Source organism: Salmo salar, chromosome 04 (genome assembly GCF_965601325.2).
Source record: "Salmo salar chromosome 04, fSalSal1, whole genome shotgun sequence".
NCBI lineage: Eukaryota > Metazoa > Chordata > Actinopteri > Salmoniformes > Salmonidae > Salmo > Salmo salar.
Window position 1 is genome coordinate 73257982 of NC_138294.1, and position 25243 is coordinate 73283224.

Genomic DNA, 25243 nt, shown 5'->3' on the forward strand with positions numbered 1-25243 from the left:
GCAGGATAAGGATTTGAGATGTAATGCTGGCGGGATGTTCAGTTGGCTGCCAAAGACCAGCTCTAGAGCCATAACAACATTTGTTTGCTGAAAATACTTTGTTTGCCAACTGGCACCCTGGTTCAGTGGATTTCTGTAGGACTGCTTCTCTTCCGGATGGGTTGGTGCCCACACTGCCCGCCCCCCCCCCAGTTGTTGAAAGAAAGAAGCAGCTTTGTGTGGGGGGGTCTGGCTCTACTGACACGCAGAGAAAGAATGGATTCAGAGGGAGAGGATTTATGCTGAAATACAGTGGTCGCTCAGCGCCCAAACACCATCCCAGCCCTCTTTGCTCTTTTAATTGTTCATTCTCCATCAGAAGGGAAATGGACATCCCTAGACTTTCTGCACACAGTGTGCATTTTAATCAGAGGGAAAGCATTGTTGAATTAAAAAATATGTAGAATTACTTAATGAAAAATTGCATTAGGCTACTGGATCCCAATTGATTTTTTTTTTTATCCTGCTTTGGAATGCACTGTTAACTGATATTGGTTTCCACTAGTTCTAAAAAAAATGCAGGATAATGTGGATGTTGCTGAACAACCAGCTAACAATTTAAACTGTTTGGTGGAAACAAAGTTTTAAATTCACACTTCAAAAGTGAGTTCACTTTAAATACTTTTGTCATCTTCAGGATCAGATTCTGAGCTAACAAGTTCTACAGTGAAGGAAGTTGTGTGGTGTTGACTGTTCATTTGTAATGATCAATTATGGAGATTGAATCTCTAAAGCCAACTGGACAGGACGGACACTCCACCCAGTTTATCGCCTTCCCCAGAGATTAAAATACTGATTTTATAGGATAACATGGTTATACAAACGGTTCAATGTTTTCTAGTGGTGAAAATGCCCAATATCATTTAAGCAATTTCCTTTAGCATTACTCCTTATGGCTGTTGGGACTGGGATATGTGGTAATATTGTGACGGTATAGTCTGAGAATCCCCATATTTCAGAAGATTTGTTTAAATTTTAAAACATTTTATTTTGAACATGAACTTTTTCCTTTTTTAGCAATTCTTTAACTAAACAAGCTTCTGTTCAGCTAAAGCAAAAAGTGTCTTTGTCTCAAATACATTTCAGCTTGTATGTAGTTATGTAAAGTTTGATGTACCATTTGCCCATCTGAATTGCAGCAGAACACTGAAAATGGAGGCAGCTCGTAGACCGAACACTAGGATAAAAATCTAGACATACCGAGAAATACAGATGCAAATTTAAATGCAGCCCTAATCCTCATGTCCTCTAAAAAAAATGTTTATTTTTCAATTATGTAGCACAATCACCACTGACAGCAATACAGCTCTCTTAAAGAACAAAACAATCTCCATGCATCATTTAACAAATGGAATACTCCTTTGGCCTGAGAAGCTACTGAGGTACTGCTGGCCAAACAGCATTGTAACAACATGTGGAGTAGTGATTGAGTAGAGGCATTTTTTTTGTTTTCTATGACTGTCTAAAACGGCACCCTATTCACAAGTGTGTGTGTGTGTTGCACTACTTTTGACCAGGGCTTATAGGGCTGTGGTCAAAAGTAGTGCACTATATATAGGGAATAGGATGCCATTTCAAAGACTCTCACTGTTATGTAACTGCAGTAAGGTAATGCCTGTGTCTGCCTAAACATTTGAGTTTGCTCTCTCTTTCTGCCAAAGAGCAAACTGACCTTTGCAGTTATAATGCATTGTTTGACATGAGCATATGACCCCTTAAATGTCTAATCATCATGATCCAGACTAGTCATAACATAACCCTTGTTTTTAGACAAATTTATACCTGGAATAGTACCATGACGCCACTAAAATGGGACAGTTGAAGCTTGGTGAAAAACCAGCACACATGCAAAGACTAAGGTACTCCATCGTTTGGAACAGAAAGTTCATATTAAACTTGAGGGGCTGCAAACGCCTGGCTCCATTTGTGATGCAGAATTTCTTTCTACTGAGGTATGTCACAATGACTGATGACATTAGGGAGAGGCCTGGTGCCAAAATGGATGTACAGTACCTTGTGAAAGTATTCACCCCCCTGCCCCTTGGGCATTTTTCCTATTTTGTTGCCTTACAACCTGGAATTAAGATTTATTTTGGGGGGGGTTATCATTTGATTTACACATGCCTTTTTTATTTATTTATTGTGAAACAAACAAGCGAAGACAAACAGAACTTGAGCGTGCATAACTATTCACTGCCCCAAAGTCGATACTTTGTTGAGCCACCTTTTGCAGCAATTACAGCTGCAAGTCTCTTGGGGTATGTCTCTATAAGCTTGGCACATCTAGCCACTAGGATTTTTGCCCATTCAAGGCAGAACTACTCCAGCTCCTTCAAGTTGGATGGGTTCCTGCTGGTGTTCAGCAATCTTTAAGTCATACCACATTCTCAATTGGATTGAGGTCTGGGCTTTGACTAGGCCATTCCAGGACATTTAAATGTTTCCCTTTAAACCACTCAAGTGTTGCTTTAGCAGTATGCTTAGCGTCATTGTCTTGCTGGAAGGTGAACCTCCGTCCCAGTCTCAAATCTCTGGAAGACTGAAACAGGTTTCCCTCAATTTCCCTGTATTTAGCACCCTCCATCATTCCTTAAATTATGACCAGTTTCCCAGGCCCTGCCAATGGCAAAACATCCCCACAGCATGATGCTGCCACCACCATGCTTCACTGTGGAGATAGGGTTCTTGGGGTGTTTGGTTTGTGCCAGACAGTGTTTTCCTTGATGGCCAAAAAGCTACATTTTAGTCTCACCTGACCAGAGTACCTTCTTCCATATGTTTGGGGAGTCTCCAACATGCCTTTTGGCCAACACCAAACATATTTGCTTTTTTAACTTTTTTTTTAAGCAATGGCTTTTTTCTTGCCACTCCTCTGTAAAGCCCAGCTAAAGTGGTCTTATGGATAGATACTCCCGCTGTGGTGCTTTGCAGCTCCTTCAGGATTATCTTTTGGTCTCTCTTGTTGCCTCTGATTAATGCCTTCCTTGCCTGGTCTGTGAGTTTTGGTGGGAGGCCCTCTTTGGGCAGGTTTGTTGTGGGTGCCATATTATTTCCTTTTTTTAAATAATGAATTCAATGGTGCTGCGTGAGATTGTTCAAAGTTTAGGATATTTTTTTTATAACCCAACCCTGATCTGTACTTCTCCACAACTTTGTCCCTGACCTGTTTGGAGAGCTCCTTGGTCTTCATGGTGTTGCAGACTCTGGGGCCTTTCAGAACGTGTGTATATACTGAGATCATGTGACACTTAGATTGCACACAGGTGGACTTTATTTAATTATGTGACTTCTGAAGGTAGTTGGTTGCACCAGATCTTATTTATGGGCTTCATAGCAAAGGGGGTGCATACATATGCATGCACCACTTTTCTGTGATTTATTTAAGTAATTTTTTTTCACTTCACCAATTTGGACTATTTGTGTATGTCCATTTTACATGAAATCCAAATAAAAATCCATTTAAATTACAGGTTGTAATGCAACAAAATAGGAAAAATGCCAAAGGGGGTGAATACTATTGCACTGTATGTCACGCAGCTGAGAGTCGAGTGTAGAGACAAATGGGTTTGGTTCAGTCAGTCGTCCTGATAAGCCCTTGTAAACAAACGTGCTGTTTGTCAATGGACGAGGGAGAAATAACTTGTTTTGGTCACGATCTCCAATTTTTGTTTCATCACACTTGATTTTATTTTGAGGAGGATAGCAGCCTACATGAGAATTAACTTGTAATATTTGTCGTAACCATCTGGATGTTACCGTGAAACAGTCTACCTACACTGCTCACTAGATAGCAGTCACCCTGGCCTGATTGGCTACACTAAAGCACATTTTTATTGTAGTGAACATCTAACGTTCAAATGGTTTTATTAAATAAACTATTACTCCGGTTTAACTGGATGCTTCTGAAATGTCCCAACTTAGTCAGACAAGTTTCAAATTCTAGCTGAAGTTACTAGCCACAATCATTAAACTAGCTAGCTGAAGGGCTCATCAGGACGACTGGCTGCAGCTGAGCTGTGGTCAGAGCATTTCTTATTATTATGTATGTAAAGCCGAGACACTCCATTTTAGTATATGTTATGTTTGTGAATGTCCATCACCAATTTTGTATATGTTACAAATTTCAATTCTTATGTTAATTTGCTAAAACGTACAACGTGACGAATTTGCAAAATGTATGAAACAAATTCTAGCTAGGTGGCTAACGTTCGGGTTAAGTTCAGGTGTTAGGGAAGGGTTAGCTAACTCTTTAACCTAACATGAAAAGTAGTAAATCAGTTAGTTGCTAATTATTTTTAAAATTTGCCTGATTCAAATTTACAGCCTTTGGGTTGGTAGACGTTCGATATATACGATCACCTATCCACCCCAACCAACTTTTTGTTTTTGCCATTTGTCTTATGTAACTTATAATACTGAGTGTCTTGGATTTTCATTTATTATGTTACGTCTAGTCTGAGACCAGGTTTCTGACTGAACCAAATGTTTGTCTCCACTGCTCTTGCTACGTGACAAAAGTCATCAATTTGGGCACCAGCGTGTCTGTATAGCCTCTCCCTTAGGGACATGTCTTTTTCATTCTGCTCATATTGAGTATGTTGTACTGGTGTAGTCATCCAGGGTATAAGGTTCATACAGCAACAACATGGTACAGTGCATTCGGAAAGTATTCAGACCCCTTCACTTTTTACACATTTGGTTTCATTACAGCCTTAATCTAAAATGGATTAAATAAAAATGTACTCAAATCTACACAATGACAAAGCTAAAACAGGATTTTAGAAATACCTAATTTACATAAGTATTCCGAGTCTTTGCTATGAGACTTAAAATTGTGCTCAGGCGCATCCTGTTTCCATTGATCATCCTTGAGATGTTGCTACAACTTGGAGTCCACCTGTGGTAAATTCAAATGGAAAGCCACACACCTGTCTATATAAGGTCCCACAGTTGACAGTGCATGTCAAGCAAAAACCAAGCCATGAGGTCGATGGAATTTTCCATAGAGCTCCGAGACAGGATTGTGTCGAGGCACAGACCTGGGGAATGGTATCAAAACATTTTCGTAACATTGAAGGATTTCTAAGAACACAGTGGCCTCATCATTATTAAATGGAAGAAGTTTAGAACCACCAAGACTCTTCCTAGCACTGTGCAATCGGGGGAGAAGGGCCTTGGTCAGGGAGGTGACCAAGAACCCGATGGTCACTCTGACAGAGCTCTAGATTTCCTCTGTGGAGATGGTTGTCCTTCTGGAAGATTCTCCCATCTCTGCAGCACACCACCAATCAGGCCTTTTATGGTAGTGGCCAGATGGAAACCACTCCTTAGTAAAAGGCATATGACAGCCCGCTTGGAGTTTGCCAAAAGGCACCTAAAGGACTATCTGGTCTGAAGTATTGAACTCTTTGGCCTGAATGCCAAGCATTACGTCTGGAAGAAACCAGGCACTATCCCTACGGTGAAGCATGGTGGTGGTGGTGGTAGCTGTGAGAAATTACGTGTTTACCTGATTTGTTTGACATTTTATATATTTGAAAAAGAGTGGGACATTTCTGTTCTAATAATGTGTTTTTATGGACTACACTCTGGCTCCCTGCAGCTAATCTAAGCGTATGGTCACTAGAGAGAGCTTGAGCTGACCGTTGACTTGGTGATAAAACCTAAAGACTACATTCCATAGACAAGATGTGGTGGGTGTAACAGAGAGAGCCTGGAGGAGTAGAACAAAATCCCTCATAGTTGCCCAAATACAAGGATGATTAGAAACAAAGCCGGGTTGAGGGTTAAAACGGCACCAGGGGCAGATAATCACAAGATGAACCCAAAGTGTCTGAGTCTCCTGATCTGCATGGGAGGGGTGGAACCAGCCATGACTAAGCATTTGTGTCGGCTCTATAAGAACCAGGATTCCTCTGGAAGGTTAAGCTCTCTGCAACAACACACATTTCAGAGTGCGGTCGACCAGCTTCTTCATTGCAATAATGAATCAATGTTAAAGATTGACAATTATTCAAACAATCAATCTCTCTCAGTATACATGAATTTACACGACACAGCGGGGATGTTTTTTAGAGGCAGAGACTGGGAGATTAGTTAGGATCGAGGGAAAGATGAACGGAGCAAAGTATAAAGATCCTTGATGAAAACCTGCTCAGGATGTCAGACTGGGATGACGGTTCACCTTCCAACAGGACAACGATTCTACGCACACAGCCAAGACAACGTAGGAGTGGCTTCGGGAACAAATCTCTGGACGTCATTGAGCGGCCCGGACTTGAACCTGATCGAACATCTCTGGAGAGACCTGAAAATAGCTGTGCCATAACACTCCCCATCCAACCTGACACAGCTTGAGAGGATCTGCAGAGAAGAATGGAAGAAACTCCCCAAATACAGGTGTGCCAAGCTTGTAGCGTCATACCCAAGAAGACTCGAGGCTGTAATCGCTACCAAAGGTGCTTCAACTAAGTAAAGGGTCTGAATACTTATGTAAATGTCATATTTCCCTATTTTATAAATTTGCAAAAATGTCAATACCTGTTTTTGCTTTGTCATTATGGGGCGTGTGTGTGTGTGTGTGTGTGTGTGTGTGTGTGTAGATTGAGGGGGGGGGAAAAACATTTTAATACATTTTAGAATAAGGCTGTAACGTAACAATGGAAAAGGTCAAGGGGTCTAAATACTTTCCGAATGCACTGTATGCCATTGCTGTAGTCATCCAGAGTAGAAGGGTAATTTCAGTTCATGCCATGACAGTTTCGGATAGGTTCATACAGGAACATGTTATGCCATTAGAGGTAACCCTGCACTAATGACTAAAATATTGCATAATGACAAAGTCCAGGGAGCCTTTTCTCAGCACATTTTCCATATAAAAATCTTCCATTAAGTAAAAAAATGTTTTACTGATCAACAGCTGATATTATGGCCCTTTTTTTTTTCCTTTAGGGCAGCATAAACAGAAAATGAGTAGCAACTGTTTGTTGCATGGATGAGCACTTAGCCCTAAGCATAGACAGAATACTGTTTTTGTTTGTGGCAGGCACCAATATTGATAATTCAATAGATTATAGACTTGTGCCCACTACAATTTCTTTTTTGGGGGGTAAAATAATCAAAGTTAAGACTTAGTATGTGTGAGCGCCCTTAGACCTAGTCATGTTAAGGTGACCATAATGATCAAATACTAACGGCCGCCCCGGCACCATCATATATAAAAGAGCCTACTCAGAGGGCTGAAGCCACAATCTCAGTTGTGTGTTACTGTATCTTCTTCTTCTGGACAACAGGGATGCCCAGGCCCATTGTGCTTTTCCCAGATAGGAGTGGGATGATTTTGTCAAAGAGCAGGATGCACATGGCCATGCCTGTGAATATAGATAGATAAAGATTATACAGGGTACACTTGGGAGCAAGTTTTTCCTCTGTAGTCCAGCCTTGTCCCAAACCCCAGGGCAGGGTGAAACTCAATTGTCTTACACAAGAACCCATTTTTCTAGCCTGGTCCCTAATTGTCATGTGAATGACCATAGGCTTTGAGCTAGCAGCATACCACCTTGAAGCTAAGCAGGGTTGGTCCCTGGATGGGAGACCAGATGCTGCTGGAAGTGGTGTTGGAGGCCCTCTTTCCTCTGGTCTAAAGACATATCCCAATACCCACGGCCAGTGATTGGGGACATTGCCCTGTGTAGGATGCTGTCTTTCGGATGGGATGTTAAACAGGTGTCCTGACTCTCTGTGGTCACTAAAGAGCCCATGGCACTTATTGTAAGTGTATTCACCACGGTGTCCTGGCTAAATTCCCAATCTGGCCATCATACCATCATGGCCACCTAATCATCCTAGGCTTCCAATTGGATCATTCACCCCCCTGTAACTATTCCCCAGGCCATTGCTGTAAATGAGAATGTGTTCTCAGTCAACTTACCTGGTAAAATACAAAAATTGTCTGTACAGCACAAACGGTTCTGGGACCAGGCTACCATTTCTCTATCCTAGTGGAACCAGAACGATATCACGACAACTCACATTCTGTTTCACTTCACGTATGACGAAGTGGAACGAAGTGTGAGCGCTGTTGTCAGTCTGGTTGACCAGGCTACCATTTCCTTTACAGCTGGTAGGCAAAATAGCACGAGTACTTTACCTATGACTGGTCCTAGCCAGTAGACAAAAGCATATTCCAGTAAGGTGTGTCCAGTGCAGGGGAACTGGACGGAGAAAGCCATGATTGGGTTGAAAACAGCCCCTGAAATATGACCACCTGAGATTGGAGGGGAGCAAAGGGTGAAAGTTAATTGACATCTCAGTAGGATAGCATCCTCTCATATTCATATAGGTTAGTGTAAATACATACACCCACGCCCCCCTTCTCTGCTTGCACGCACAAACACACAATCCAAGTCTCCATTTCTATTCCATTCCCAGTCCCAAGTCTAGTAATTGCAAACAAATTAAATTAGTTTAATTGAAGTATAAATGACATGAGGGCACAAGCAGATAACTAGGCTATTATACTTCTGACTTATTAAACAGTGTGGCGATGATCAGAATGGAAATCAACTTGACAAACCTGAGTAAACCAGTGATGTAATGACAGCAGCGATGACAGGGGCATGGAATCTCTCGTCTAGTTTATGAATGTGGAGGACTGCGGCTTGGACAGCGAAAGTGCAAGCCAGCTCCACACCAGCGGCCTCCAACAGGGACCCATTGATGGGACTGAAGCATTTAAATCCGAACCTTTTGTGCCTGAGGTGGTGGTCGGACAGACCCAAGGACCAAATGTGGGGCACGAGGAGCTGCGCTGCTTCCCCACCTATAAACATACAAGTTATGCGCGCCACCGCAGCTTTCCCTGTGATATTCTTGCGGTAAACGTTCTCGATAGCACCATTTGGGTTGGCGAACGCCCCGTGAAAAGTTATTACGTGGACCACAGTGATTATGAAAGTCAGTGTGAGTGCTATATGCGGTTCGATTCTGCCAACTTCGCCCAGGACTTTGAGTTCGTGCGTACATGCACAGAGCTGGTAGGTCGAGACAATTTCCACTAGGTAAATCGCATAATCCTTGCCAGAGAAGAGGCGCGAGATCAGTCTGCGCGTCGCCTCGCAGAGAAGTACTGTTGTCGCCAGTAGTGCCAGTGAAATCCCCAAGTCTGTCATTTTTTTTTTTTTCGCTTCTCTCAACGACCGTACATTTGGGTAACTTAATGGACCTCTGTGTAGTCAGTGACAACATGTATCAAAGTCCTCCGCCGCGAGCCGAATGGCTAGCTCGACAAACGGAAGTTGCTTTCACTATTTGTGTCCGGAAGAACAGCAGAGGGCGCACTACACACACAATTAAAGTAGCCATGCAACATATCACAATTCAACAAGGATTTATTTATTAGGCTGTATCCATTCCAGGGGCTTTTTTTTAATTTTCAGACTTAGCACATCATTAAAGGCACAGACTGGGATATTTTCTGCTGTTCAATGGAATTTAAATGAATGATATACCCATTGATATTGGGGCGGCAGGTAGCTTAATGGTAAGAGCGCTTGGCCATTATCCGAAAAGTTGCTAGATCAAATCCCCGAGCTGTCAAGGTAAAAATCTGTTGTTCTACCCTGAACAAGGCAGTTAACCCACTGTTCCTAGGCTGTCATTGTAAATAAGAATTTGTTCTTAACTGACTTGCCTAGTTAAATAAATTGATTCTTGAAGAAAATAACTTATACATGCCTGTTGTATTACCCAATGTTTCGTTTTTTGTCTTTTCAAATGACTATGCTCCAGAGTTGCAAAAGTATAATGATAGCTTACTTGCTATCAGATAATATGTAACAGCTACACATATCCATTCAACGTTCAGAAAATGAATACATTCCTATTCTGTAACGGATACAATGTATCCTTTACAAGCTACTTTAACTTTTCTGTTTCATATGAGCTGGGTGATGAGCTGTAAAGGTATGTTGCTTGAACCAGAGTGACCCCTCTTGTTTTAAGTATGAAAAACTATGAAGATTCTCATTCCTTCCCCTCACTAACTAATGATAGTTGGCCCTGCTCATGTCTTCTTGATAAAATCTACTGATAAAGGGGCAAATTCTAACTTCCATTTAAAACAAAATTGAACTTAGTCATGCATTGATGTCAATTTGTGACACAGGCTGCGTTTAGACAGCGACCCAATTCTGATATTTTTTTCAATAATTGGTCTTTTGACCAATCAGATCATAAAATTACCTTTACATTTCTATACCGCAATCTGCGATACAGATTGAATAGAGCCCTAAATAAAAATGTAAGTGGAAGCTAGGATTTGCCCCATACTTGATTAAATACACCATTCATTCCTAGGTATTTTTTCAGGGCCTAATGAAGGCAGTGGTGTTAGTTGTGTAACAAATTGTGTAACACTATTGACTGCCCAAACTGTATCATGTGATGTTGTGTGGATTAGCAAACAGTTTTACCACTGAGTAAATAAGTATACTGTAGGCTAAGTCAATACTGGCAGATCAGACCTGCAAACATGCCTACCTAATATGTTTGTGTCGTGACAGTGTTTATGATTAATTCATGTTAAGTCATTCATAGTTTTAAGTTCGTTATTAGGTTTTACTACAGCGCTATGAAGGCTTTACTACAGGTTCAAGTGTTTCAGATTAGTTCATTTTATGCACGTGTGTGTGTGTGTTTTCATATTGCACACAATCTCCCAGAATACACTCTCCTTCACACTCCTTCCTCACTTTCAGAAGAATGTTATGAACATCATTGACCACGAAGTCTTGGACACAAAGGAGAGAAAAGCATCGATGAGGGACTTGATGTTCTGCTGTCACTGTATCAGGCTGAGCTGTGAGCAAGCAACTGTTATGTTCCAGTCAGACACACTGTGAAAAAGACAGTGCCTCAACCACCCTGTGGAGCAATTCATGGTGTGGACTCCACCACTATTAGCTCTGACAGGATGCAACTGTGGAAAATGCACAAAATATATGGCAAGAGTTAAAATTGTGTTTTTGTGTGTTATGGTTTGATTGGCCTCTGGGCATTTAGCCAACTGGAGACGATTAAGGTGCTTTGTTCCTCCACCGTGCTATCAGGACAATCCATTACCTCAGGAAAATCCAGTCTGCTCTGTGCATCAGGGACTTTAGTAGTGCTGAGTGATTATTGCTTTTTGAGGTTGGTTGGTTTTGGTTCGATTATTACAAAATTATCATGGATTTTCAGTTTTCGATATTTAAAAAAACAAACAAATGCACAATACATTGTTGGTTGAATGCTATAACAACACATAAAACAAAAGTGCCACGATGGTGTGAAAAATGTTTAGAAGGAAAATAGTATCAATGTAGCTCATAAAAATGACAACATTCCTTATTTAGGAGTTCAATTTACTCAAATTAAGTACATTTATTATGACAAACAGTAGGCACAATTGATACTGATGCTCCTTGGAATCATTGGTAACCCAGTACCGGTAACTCATGACAGTACTTTTGAGTGCCCATACATAGACCAACATACAGTACTGTATAAGTGTGTGAATCTATTAAATAAACCATTTGGAAGTTGATTACATCTAAACTGACTGCATTGTTAGTTTTGTTTTTCTCTTCAGTGAGAGAATGGGTGGGCACTGGGCAGTACATTGGTGTTATTGTGTGAGGTCATGGCCTCATTAGGACAACTCGTTAGGGCAATTAGGGACAATCACAGCTTTGAATCGCTGTGTTTCGGAGGATTACTTTGTGTGGATTTTGCCTTTCAATTGGGTGGCCACAGCCTGTAAGTTTGTGCTAAGACACTTTCTCCTGAGTGTATGACACATGTGCAGGTTAGGTAACATAGCCTCTGTTATGAAACTAGTATTGTGCTCAGTAATTGGCTGAAACATAGTGGCCAGTTGGCTTCTGTAATTGGGTATGGCATTGCCTTCTATCACATGAACAAAGACAGTATTTCATTATAATAGTGATAATGCCCATGAAGCCGGTGTTTGGAGGATATATTGGCACAGGTGTTGTTAGGCCGAGATGAAGTCGAGGGTCGGCAAACCGTGCCAGTACTATATCCTCCAAACACCAACTTCGAGGGCATTATCACTTTTATTCAACGGGTTACCAACATAATCAAATAATGATTAACATATTTTCATAAAAATTTTTATTTTGATGAATTTATTCATACTATTTCATCCTTCCATGAGATCTAGTCCTGTCACAAATGTAGGGTTACTACCGGTTCTACCGGTTCGGTTGCCAGAGACGCGACCCAGTCATTAAGTCTTTTTGTTCTGTATCTATGGACGCAACCCAGTCGTTCGTTCTAAATGTTCTATTGCAATACTGGCTGGCAACGTTCTTATCCCTTGCTTGCTAGCTAGCCAACTACGGCTAACATACAGTCACGTCAAACAGTGCAGCAAGAATAACATCAAAGTAGCTGCATTTTCATTTGTTGAAACTGTTTTCTAGTGAAATTTCTTTGTATATATTCATAAAAATGCAGATTCATGACTGGCTGAGAAAAGCTAGCTGTCTGCCTGTCTGTCTCGTCCCGACCCCTACACGTTCATTACTATGGGACAGCTGGAGCTCGAATTTCAATATTAAAATAATGTTGCTAATGTCAGAGGGACAGACAGCAAAGTTTATGCAAATCACTGCTATTGAAAACCAATTGCTAGTCTAAAATAAATTGGAGATAATGTCTAGATGCTTTTTACAGTGGAGAACAAGTTTGTAAATTGTCTTGCTGGGCTGATGAGACAGTGGATTGCGCAGTGAGATGGAACAGAATAAATAGTCATTTCAATGTCATAGCTTTAGCCGGTGGTACCTTTGTGGAATAGACACCGGCTGGAATACGGTTTTAACCAATCAGCGTCCAGGATTAGACCCACCTGTTGTATAGCCTGTATTATATCACACTTTGGAGTTGCTGTGATTGGTTGGTTATGACTTCTATCAGATATAATCATTCTTCATTCTAGAGATGGTCGCCTCGCTTTTTTTTTTATGTACAGTTGAAGTCGGAAGTTTACATACACTTAGGTTGGAGTCATTAAAACTCGTTTTTCAACCACTCCACAAATTTCATGTTAACAAACTATAGTTTTGGCAAGTCGGTTAAGACATCTACTTTGTGCATGACACAAGTCATTTTTCCAACAATTGTTTACAGACAGATTATTTCACTTATAATTTACTGTATCACAATTCCAGTGGGTCAAAAGTTTACATACACTAAGTTGACTGTGCCTTTAAACAGCTTGGAAAATTCCAGAAAATGGTGTCATGGCTTTAGAAGCTTCTGATTGACATCATTTGAGTAAATTGGAGGTGTACCTGTGGATGTATTTCAAGGCCTACCTTAAAACTCAGTGCCTCTTTGCTTGACATCATGGGAAAATCAAAAGCAATCAGCCAAGACCTCAGAAAGAAAATTGTAGACCTCCACAAGTCTGGTTCATCCATGGGAACAATTTCCAAATGCCTGAAGGTACCACTATTATCTGTACAAACAATAGTACGCAAGGATAAACACCATGGGACCACGCAGCCATCATACCGCTCAGGAAGGAGACGCGTTCTGTCTCCTAGAGATGAACGTACTTTGGTGCAAAACATGCAAATCAATCCCAGAACAATAGCAAAGGACCTTGTGAAGATGCTGGAGGAAACAGGTACAAAAGTATCTATATCCATAGTAAAACGAGTCCTGTATCGACATAACCTGAAAGGCCGCTCAGCAAGGAAGAAGCCACTGCTCTAAACCTGCCATAAAAAAGGCAGACTACGGTTTGCAACTGCACATGGGGAGAAAGATCGTACTTTTGGAGAAATATCCTCTGGTCTGATGAAACAAACATAGAACTGTTTGGCCATAATGACCATCGTTATGTTTGGAGGAAATAGGGGGAAGCTTGCAAGCCGAAGAACACCATCCCAACCGTGAAGCACGGGAGTGGCATCATCATGTTGTGGGGGTGCATTTCTGCAGGAGGGACTGGTGCACTTCACAAAATAGATGGCTTCATGAGGATGGACAATTATGTGGATATATTGAAGCAACATCTCAAGACATCAGTCAGGAAGTTAAAGCTTGGTAACAAATGGGTCTTCCAAATGGACAATGACACTTCCATACTTCCAAAGTTGTGGCAAAATGGCTTAAGGACAACAAAGTCAAGGTATTGGACTGGCCATCACAAAGCCCTGACCTCAATCCCATAGTAAATTTGTGGGCAGAACTGAAAAAGCATGTGTGAGCAAGGAGGCCTACAAACCTGACTCAGTTAAACCAGCTCTGTCAGGAGGAATGGGACAAAATTTGCCCAACTTATTGTAGGAAGCTTGTGGAAGACTACCCGAAACATTTGACCCAAGTTAAACAATTTAAAGGCAATGCTACCAAATACTAATTGAGTGTATGTAAACTTCTGACCCAATGGGAATGTGATGATGAAAGAAACAAAAGCTGAAATAAATCATTCTACTAATATTCTGACATTTCACATTCGTAAAATAAGTGGTGATCCTAACTGACCTAAGACAGGGAATGTTTACTTACACCTTAGCCAAATACTAGTAGTAAAAGTATGTAAACTTCAGACTTCAACTGTATTATTTCTTACATTGTTACCCCAGGAAATCTTAAGTCTTTTTACATACAGCCGGGAAGAACTATTGGATATAAGAGCGATGTCAATTTACCAACATTACGACCAGGAATACGACTTTCCCGAAGCGGATCTTCTGTTTTGGACCACCACCCAGGACAATGGATCTAATCCCAGAAGCCAACTCAAAACAACGGCGCCGCGGAAGGGGCAGACGGAGTGGCCTCCTGATCAGGCTCCGAAGATGTGCACATCGCCCACCGCTCCCGAGTATACTACTCGCCATGTGTATGCTTCATGATTAATGACCCATGGTGTAATCATAACAACATACAGGAACTCAAGTCCTTCTGCTCACCCGACCTAGAATTCCTTACACTCAAATGGCGGCCATATTACCTCCCAAGAGAATACTCGTCAGTTATCGTCACAGCTGTGTACATTCCCCCTCAAGCAGACACCATGACAGCCCTCAGGGAACTTCACTGGACTTTATGTAAACTGGAAACCATATATCCTGAGGCTGCATTCATTGTAGCTGGGGATTTTTACAAAGCAAATTTGAGAATAATGCTACCTAAATTCTATCAGCATATTGATTGCAGTACTCGTGGGGGTAACACACTCGATTTACTGCTACTCTAACTTCCACGATGCATACAAATCTCTCCCCCGCCTTCCCTTCGGAAAATCCGACCATGACGCCATCTTACTCCTACCGTCTTATAGGCAGAAACTTAAACAGGATGTACCAGTGACTAGAACCATTCAATGCTGGTCTGATCAATCGGAATCCACGCTTCAAGATTGTTTTGATCATGTGGACTGGGATATGTTCCGGTCAGCCTCAGAGAACAACATCAATCTATACACTGACTCGGTGAGTAAGTTCATAAGGAAGTGCATTGGAGATGTTGTACCCACTGTGACTATTAAAACCTACCCTAACCAGAAACCGTGGATGGATGGCAGCATTCGCGCAAAACTGAAAGCGCAAACAATATCATTTAACCATGGAAAGAGGTCTGGGAATATGGCTGAATATAAACAATGTAGTTATTCCCTCCACAAGGCAATCAAACAAGTGAAATGTTGCTACAGGGACCAAGTGGAGTCGCAATGCAATGGCTCAGACACGAGACGTATGTGGCAGGGTCTACAGGAAATCACGGGCTACAAAAAGAAAACCAGCCACGTCATGGACACTGAAGTCATGCTTCCAGACAAACTAAACACCTTCTTTGCCCGTTTTGAGGATAATACAGTGCCACCGTCGCAGCCGCTAACAAGGACTGTGCCCTCCCCTCTCCTTCTCCGTGGCCGACGTGAGTAAAACATTTAAATGTGTTAACCCTCTCAAGGCTGCTGGCCCAGACGGCATCCCTAGCTGCGTCCTCATAGCATGCGCAGACCAGCTGGCTGGTGTGTTTACGGACATATTCAATCGCTCCCTATCACAGTCTGCTGTCCCCACATGCTTCAAGATGGCCACCATTGTTCCTGTACCCAAGAAGGAAAAGATAACTACCGCCCCGTAGCACTCACTTCTGTCATCATGAAGTGCTTTGAGAGACTAGTCAAGGACCATATCACCTCCACCTTGCTGGCCACCCTAGACCCACTTCAGTTTGCATACAGTTTGCCCCAACAGGACCACAGACGATGCAATCGCCATCACACTGCATACTGCCCTATCCCATCTGGACAAGAGGAATACCCATGTAAGAATGCTGTTCATTGACTACAGCTCAGCATTCAACACCATAGTACCCTCCAAGCTCATCATCAAGCTGGAGGCCCTGGGTCTCAACACCGCCCTGTGCAATTGGGTCCTGGACTCTCTGACGGGCCGCCCCCATGTGGTGAAGATAGGAAACAACATCTCCACTTCGCTGACCCTCAACACTGGGGCCCCACAAGGGTGTGTGCTCAGCCCCCTCCTGTACTCCCTGTTCACCCATGACTGTGTGGCTATGCACGCCTCCAACTCAATCATCAAGTTTGCAGACGACACAAACAGTAGTAGGCTTGATTACTAACAACGACGAAACAGCCTACAGGGAGGAGGTGAGGGCACTCGGAGTATGGTGTCAGGAAAACAACCTCTCACTCAACGTCAACAAAACAAAGGAGATGACCGTGGACTTCAGGAAACAGCAGACCCCCCTATCCACATCGAAGGGACAGCAGTGGAGAAGGTGGAAAGTTAAGTTACTCAGCGTACACATCACAGACAAACTGAAATGGTCCAACCACACAGACAGTGTGGTGAAGAAGGCGCAACAGCGCCTCTTCATCCTCAGGAGGCTGAAGAAATTTGGCTTGTCACCCAAAACCCTGACAAACTTTTACAGATGCACAATTGAGAGCATCCTGTCGGGCTGTATCACAGCCTGGTACAGCAACTGCACCGCCCTCAACCACAAGGCTCTCCAGAGGGTGGTGCAGTCTGCACAACGCATCACCGGGGGCAAACTACCTGCCCTCCAGGACACCTATAGCACCCGATGTCACAGGAAGGCCAAAAAGATCATCAAGGACAACAACCACCCGAGCCACTGCCTGTTCACACCGCTACCATTCAGAAGGCGAGGTCAGTACAGGTGCATCAAAGCAGGGACCGAGAGACTGAAAAACAGCTTCTATCTCAAGGCCATCAGACTGCTAAATGGCAATCACTAACTCAGAGAGGCTGCTGCCTGCATTGAGACCCAATGACTGGCCACTTTAATAAATGGATCACTAGTCACTTTAAACAATGCCACTTTAAATAATGCCACTTTAATAATGTTTACATGTCTTACATTACTCATATCATATGTATATACTGTATTTTACATCACCTATTGCACCTTGCCTATGCCGCTCGGCCATCGCTCATCCATATATTTATATGTACATATTCTCATTCACTCCTTTAGATTTGTGTGTGTTGGGTAATTGTTAGATTACTTGTTAGATATTACTGCATTTCGCTACACTTGCATTAACATCTCCTAACCATGTGTATGTGACCAATAAAACTTGATTTGATTTGAGTGTAGTTTGCTGTTATTGATCAAACAGAGTAGGGTTAAATTGCCCCTAGATGCTGATCTTGGGTCAGTTTAGAATTTTCCACACTAATGGTTAAAGGTTAGGATTGAGGGAGGGAAAGCTGTACAAGGAACTGGTACCTGCTGGTGTCACAGCTTCAAACAACTTCTAATGCACCTCATATACTTCAAACACCAGCAGAGAACAGACAGATTTCCAACAGGGCTTTCCCTGAGATGGCAGTAGACTCCTATGGCGCTGTCTAACATGAAACATGTCCTTTGTTCTACCCCTTTTTTCATGGTTAGAGTCTTACACACACCCAGCATCTGCTTTGCAATGGAGAGGTCTTTTATGAGATTATGGACTATACTATTGGATTATCTGGGTAATCCACCCAGTAAATGGCATCTTTCAAAACATGGATCTGTTTCTATTTTTATGTCTTTCATTTGATTTACTATATGTACCAGAAATGTATATTACTGAGAATATGCAGGACTTTTTGTTCAAGAGCTGTCCTGTCAATAAAATAGAAATTCAAAGCAGCAAGCCTATAGAAATAATTACTGAGTTCGAGACCCGCAATGGGCTGTTGTCGTTAGCAACAATTGCTACATTGGTGGCAGCGGTGGAATGCTGCCTTGGGGGCCATCGGAGAGGCGTGCACACGTGAGGGACTTGGTATAGTAAAGTGTGATGTACTTGGTATGGAGAAGCATAGGGACACGCTCTCCCGAAAGGAGGGAATAGTGTAACAAACCTTGCCTTAGGCCTGTTACAATCCCCCCAAAAGGGTTAAACCGTTTTTTGAGCAGTGGTTAGCAGGTCGGCCTGTTGGAGGCCGGCAAGGGGGGTTACACTGTCGCAGTTAGCAGAAATCCCTACAATATCATGGTTTAGTTTATTTTGTAAATTAGACTATTGTTCAGAATTCATGGTGGCCAAATTGAGTGTGTAAGAAAAAAGGGACACACAGAGAGATCCTTGTAGAATGTCTGTGGCTACCTTTTTCCCCCTTTGTTGCACAGTTTGAAATACTTCTTAGGGCCCTTTATTTTGAAAGTTGATTATGTCACACAGTAAAGCCACAGATGGGCCAGATGTTTCACCTGATGTATAAATCTGAAGAATCCGGTTTGCGTTTCCACCGACTACCAGATAAGGTAAAGCCCAGTGGCCGGCAGTGGGAGAAGATTGAGATGGATTTTGGCAGACATTCTGATAATTTTCTCATCGATGAAACATTTAATCTCAATACACTTTCTCTTCCCAAAACTACAATCTGTTACGGACAGAGTGTACTCCGTTTTGTAGACTTTACCCTTTGCCAAAGTTTTAAAAAATTGCGTTGTTTAGAAGGAGTGCAAGGGTGAATTGCGTTATTGTACACGCGCACTTCAAAGTAGGTGTTCCCTAACGGGAATGCCCGAACGCGCCAATAGGATCTCGCTAGCTCGTGCTTGGCTCTGCTCATCTCCTTGCTTGTTCTGCCCACTGTGATTAATTTGCTCCCATTGGAAACGACAGGCTGCGGTCTCTCTTGGGGTAGTTATAAAAAATCTTTGGTAAAGCTGTAAATTTGCAGCTGTAAGATTTACGTTACGTAAGACTGAAAAACTTGATTACAATTTAATTCCCTAACCCTCGCCTCCACAATACATATTCAAATGAACAGCACATATTTGTCCTAGGGCTTTCCACCCTGCATAACACACGTTTTTTCATACGAAATATAGTCAGCTGATATTGAAACTCTGATTACAATATTGTCCGTAACTAAACGAGTCCATAGCCTACTCCACACTGTCATGTGATAAGAGTAGCCTACAGAGTCGGGAAATTGTAACGTTGTATCCGTCGTTATTCAACATCAAAGGCCAGTGCAGTAGAGGGGGATGTCCGGATGAAAGAAATAGCGCAACTGTACACGAAAGCAAATCTCCATTTGCAACAGGTGGCAGTCGATGTCAATTAGACATAACACCGTATCCTTTACCTGGCCGGCGTGCATTACCGGGAAGAGGAACTATACGCACTGCGGCTTCCCCTGGAGTAACCATCACATCAAGGATTTCGGAAGTTCAGGAAATCAAACGGAACTCTTTTCTGAGGTAGGTTATTTAAAAGAGTAAAGTATCGGGAAAAGGATTTAGATAGGGAATAATTTGCATGTGTGCCATTTATGTGCATTGAATATTACATATAGACATTCTTAGCATTTGAATAACTTCAGTCTTACAGGATAGACGTATCTCTGACTAGTTCCCTGAACAGACAGTGTACAATTCGTCAATATGTTAGGGGATTCACGATTTCCTGCACGACGACTCTGTATCATAGGTGTTTTAAACTGGAACTTGAACAGCTGTCCACGTAGGTTAGCCTACTGTATCAGGTAAATACTGTTGTTCCCCGAGGAAATTTCCGCGCCATAGGGCAGCTACTATAGGCCTACATAGGCTATACAAGCTACATCAAGGCGTTAACTTCTGCAGCCTATGGGCTACTATTCATATGCAAATAGTTTTTCCAATAACATAGAAACATTTGTCATTTTCAGCATAGTGCATGGCATGTCTGCATATTGTCATTGGTTGTCAGATAACGATCGCGTTAAGTAGCCTAGGCACCAACAACAGATTATACAGTTGAAGTCAGAAGTTTACATATACCTTAGCCAAATACATTTAAACTCAGTTTTTCACAATTCCTGACATTTAATCCTAGTAAAAATTCCCTGTTTTAGGTCAGTTAGTATCACCACTTTATATTAAGAATGTGAAATGTCAGAATAATAGGAGATAATTATTTCTTTCAGGTTTTATTTCTTTCATCACTTTCCCAGTGGGTCAGAAGTTTACATATGTAACCGATGTGAAATGGCTAGTTAGTTAGCGGTGGTGCGCGTTAATAGCGTTTCAACGTCACTCGCTCTGCGACCTTAAGTAGTTGTTCCCCTTACACTGCAAGGGCCGCGGCTTTTGTGGAGCGATGGGTAACGATGCTTCGTGGGTGTCACTTGTTGATTTGTGCAGAGGGTCCCTGGTTCGGGGCGAGGAGAGGGACGGAAGCTGTAAAACATCCACATTTTACATTTACACTTTAGTCATTTAGCAGACGCTCTTATCCAGAGCGACTTACAGTAGTGATACATTTCATGTTTGTTTTTTTTTCTCCCCTTTTTTTTTCATACTGGCCCCCGTAGTATTTGGTAGCATTGCCTTTAAATTGTTTAACTTGTGTCAAACGTTTCAGGTAGCCTTCCACAAGCTTCCCACAATAAGTTGGGTGAATTTTGGCCCATTCCTCTTGACAGAGCTGGTGTAACTGAGTCAGGTTTGTAGGCCTCCTTGCTCGCAAAAGCTTTTTCAGTTCTGCCCACAAATGTTCTATAGGATTAAGGTCAGGGCTTTGTGATGGCCGCTCCAATACCTTGACTTTGTTGTCCTTAAGCCATTTTGCCACAACTTTGGAAGTATGCTTGGGGTCATTGTTCATTTGGAAGACCTATTTGCGACCAAGCTTTAACTTCCTGACTGATGTCTTGAGATGTTGCTTCAGTATATCCACATAATTGTCCATCCTCATGATGACATCTATTTTATGAAGTGCACCAGCCCCCCCTGCAGAAAAGCACCCCCACAACATGATGCTGCCACCCCTGTGCTTAACGGTTGGGATGGTATTCTTCGGCTTGCAAGCATCCCCCTTTTCCTCCAAACATAACGATGGTCATTATGGCCAAACAGTTCTATTTTTGTTTCATCAGACCAGAGGACATTTCTCCAAAAGTATGATCTTTGTCCCCATGTGCAGTTGCAAACCGTAGTCTGCCTTTTTTATGGCGGTTTTGGAGCAGTGGCCTCTTCCTTGCTGAGCGGCCTTTCAGGTTATGTCGATACAGGACTCGTTTTACTGTGGATATAGATACTTTTATGCCTGTTTCCTCCAGCATCTTCACAAGGTCCTTTGCTGTTGTTCTGGGATTGATTTGCATGTTTCGCACCAAAGTACATTAATTTCTAGGAGACAGAACGCGTCTCCTTCCTGAGCGGTATGACGGCTGCGTGGTCACATGGTGTTCATACTTGCGTAGTATTGTTTGTACATATGAATGTGGTACCTTCAGGCGTTTGGAAATTGCTCCCAAGGATGAACCAGACTTGTGGAGTTCTACAATCTTTTTTCTGAGGTCTTGGCTGATTGCTTTTGATTTTCCCATGATGTCAAGCAAAGAGGCACTGAGTTTGAAGGTAGGCCTTGAAATACATCCACAGGTACACCTCCAATTTACTCAAATGATGTCAATCAGAAGCTTCTAAAGCCATGACATCATTTTCAGGAATTTTCCTAGCTGTTTAAAGGCACAGTCAACTTAGTGTATGTAAACTTCTGACCCACTGGAATTGTGGTAAGTGAAATAATCTGTCTGTAAACAATTGTTGGAAAAATGACTTGTGTCATGCACAAAGTAGATGTCTTAACCGACTTGCCAAAACTATAGTTTGTTAACAAGAAATTTGTGGAGTGGTTGAAAAACTAGTTTTAATGACTCTGACCTAAGTGTATGTAAACTTCCGACTTCAACTGTATATTAAGAAAAAAATGAAAAATAAATACCAACAATAGTTTATTTTTTGTGAAATGTCTTTAATTTAGTCATTTTACAGAGGGGGATTACAGGTACAAAAACAATCAAAGAAATGCATACAAAATAACCCCAATCCATTCCCCATCCACCCGCCCGCCCGCATCCTCCCTCCCCACCCGGAAACCATGCCCCACTCCTTCCCATTCCACCCACCAAACGAGGTTGCTTATCAGTCCCACTCCTACCCATCCATCCCCAGAGTCTCAATTGTTCCTTTACTAGCACATTCTCGCTGTCAATCATTTTGTTATAACTTCTAGCAGTAACTGTATCCCTGGTTAAATGGGAAAGAGTGAGGTGCCATTTAGACCCCCCCCCCCCCCCCCCCCCCCCCCCAAAAAAAAATATCGCTCCAGTGATGCCTGCCAGCAATACTTTTCTCTGATTGATTGAGAGATTCAAGGTGTTATCATTGTCAAATAAAATAATAGGTGCAAGCATTGAATATTTAAATTCATGCACTTCGAAATGAATGTTGTAACTTTGCCCCAGAAGCATTTTTAACTGCAGGGCACTCCGACATCATATGAAGGAATGTGCCTACCTGATTTAAGGGACACAGTGAATAGTTGGGACAAATTTCATCATAAAACGTTTCCTTGGTGTTAAATACAGACTGTGAACACATTTATGTATACATTTATGGTTCGGATTAGGGGATGCCAAGGTCCTATTTTTCCATATTATGTTCTAGTTAAAGGGATTTTCAGATTCAATTAGATCTGTGGACCATACTTTTTTAATGGCTAGCTCAGCATATGAACTTTCCAAAAATATGGTTTGACTTTAAAGCAAGGAGATGTTTCTATTTTGATATTGTGAAAGAAAACATTTGACAGTCGAAATGATTTGTTTTTGGATAAATTGTTATACAGTGCTATTCCAGTAATCCATGGCTAATCTCTTTCTTTGTCATTTAACAGTAAACATAATAGATGGTGGTCAACTAACACGTAGTAGCCCACTAGCCCACAATCAAGGTACAAGTTAGTGAGTTGTGGATCCCTCAGAGAGAAATCCCCAAATTCAGAGACTGTAACCATCCCAAACTGAAGCATTGTGAAAATGACGATGTGTGTCAGAATGGGGCTTGTCCTTCACCTAGCCTGTAATCACGTACCTAGTATGGTTTGATTGATTCATCATCCAGGCCTACAGCAGTTGTTAAATGTTTGGGAGCCAGGTTTAAGGTTAGACTCGACTTCTTTTTACTCATTGTCCTTCTCCACAATCTCTACCTTTTGTGATGAAGGCGGGGCTTGAAGGCCCGAGCGGGGCTTGAACCCGGGACCTTGTGAAAACTGAAACCCCTTGACAAGATCAAATCAAATTTTATTTGTCACATGTGCTGAATACAACCGGTGTAGACCTTACAGTGAAATTCTTACTTACAAGCCCTTAACCAAAAATTCAGTTTTCAGAAAAATATGTGTTAACTAATAAAAAAAAAAGTTACAAATAATTAAAGAGCAGCAGTAAAATAACAATAGCGAGGCAATATACAGGGGGTACCGGTACAGAGTCAATGTGCGGGGGCACCGGTTAGTCGAGGTAATATGTACATGTAGGTAGAGGTATTAAGGTGATTATGCATAGATAATAAACAGAGTAGCAGCAGCGTAAAAGAGGGGGGGTGTCACGTCCTGACCAGTAAAAGTGCTATGCGGAAGTGCGCACGGTCTCGCCCATCCGCAAGCACAGTCCGGTACGGTTGATACCAGCCCCTGCAAGTGCCGTGCTAGAGTGGGCATCCAGCCAGGGAGAAGTGCGCCGGCACAGCACATCTGGCCACCAGTGCGTCTCCTAGGCCCAGGCTACCCTGCGCCTGCTCTACGCACGGCAGCCATCATGCCTCGGCACAGCCCAGTTCGCCCTGTGCCAGCACTCTGCCCGTGCAGGGCTACAGTGACAATCCAGCTAGGACGGGTTGTGCAGGCTGTGTGCTCCAGACCTCCAGTGCGTATTCAAGACCCAGTGTATCCTGTTCCTGCTCCTCGCACTAGCCCTGAGGTGCGTGTAAATAGTCTGGCACCTCCAAAGCCAGCCCCACGCATCAGGCCTTCAGTGCGCCTGCCCAGTCCAGTATGTCCTGTTCCTGCTCCTCGCACTAGCCCTGTGGTGCGTGTCACTAGTCTGGCGCCTCCAAAGCCAGCCCCACGCATCAGGCGTTCAATGCGCAGTCCCCGTCCAGAGCTTCCGGCGACAGTTCCCCGTCCAGAGCTTCCGGCGACAGTTCCCCGTCCAGAGCTTCCGGCGACAGTTCCCCGTCCAGAGCGTCCGGCGACAGTTCCCCGTCCAGTGCTTCCGGCGACAGTTCCCCGTCCAGTGCTTCCGGCGACGTCCTACAGTCCGGAACCGACGGAGCCTGCAGAGACGGCCCACGGTCCGGAGCCTGCAGAGACGGCCCACGGTCCGGAGCCTGCAGAGACGGCCCACGGTCCGGAGCCTGCAGAGACGGCCCACGGTCCGGAGCCTGCAGAGACGGCCCACGGTCCGGAGCCTGCAGAGACGGCCCACGGTCCGGAGCCTGCAGAGACGGCCCACGGTCCGGAGCCTGCAGAGACGGCCCACGGTCCGGAGCCTGCAGCGACGCCCTGAGCCCGGGGCCTCCAGCGACGCTCCTGAGCCCGAGGTCTCCAGCGACGCTCCTGAGCCCGAGGTCTCCAGCGACGCTCCTGAGCCCGAGGTCTCCAGCGACGCTCCTGAGCCCGAGGTCTCCAGCGACGCTCCTGAGCCCGAGGTCTCCAGCGACGCTCCTGAGCCCAGATCCTTCAGCAGTGGTCTACAGCCATGAGCTTTCAAGGGGGGTGGGCAGGTTTGAATGGGGACTAAAACCGGAGCCTGAGCCACCTCCGTAGTTGGAGGATTGGGGAGGGGGGGTG

The 25243-nt window shown here is 43.2% G+C and overlaps 2 protein-coding genes across 2 annotated transcripts in view; one reads left to right on the forward strand and one right to left on the reverse strand.

Annotated features, from left to right (window-relative positions):
• Nucleotides 1–1283: 1283 nt before the first annotated feature.
• On the reverse strand, nt 1284–9328 carry LOC106603711 (aquaporin-11). The gene is made up of 3 exons (XM_014197719.3): nt 8615–9328; nt 8189–8305; nt 1284–7409 (listed from the first exon to the last, which is right to left on the reverse strand). The coding sequence occupies exons 1-3, from the start codon at nt 9207–9209 to the stop codon at nt 7303–7305; spliced, it is 819 nt and encodes a 272-aa protein (XP_014053194.1). The 5' UTR covers nt 9210–9328; the 3' UTR covers nt 1284–7302.
• Nucleotides 9329–19277: 9949 nt separating this feature from the next.
• The window catches only part of LOC106603710 (glycerophosphodiester phosphodiesterase domain-containing protein 5), a 28554-nt gene continuing 22588 nt past the window's right edge, over nt 19278–25243 (forward strand). Inside the window, exon 1 of the mRNA XM_014197718.3 lies at nt 19278–19821. The gene's annotated coding sequence lies outside the window, so the exon portion shown is untranslated. The remainder of the gene's footprint in view (nt 19822–25243) is intronic.

What these genes read in the sequence shown, in the direction of transcription:
- LOC106603711 (XM_014197719.3), bottom strand. Translation starts at nt 9,209, where the DNA reads ATGACAGACTTGGGGATTTCACTGGCACTACTGGCGACAACAGTACTT. An exon ending in TACATCACTGGTTTACTCAG is followed by an intron (nt 8,306 to 8,614) that starts GTTTGTCAAGTT and finishes CTCCAATCTCAG; the next exon opens with GTGGTCATATTTCAGGGGCT. An exon ending in CTGGCTAGGACCAGTCATAG is followed by an intron (nt 7,410 to 8,188) that starts GTAAAGTACTCG and finishes CTATATTCACAG; the next exon opens with GCATGGCCATGTGCATCCTG.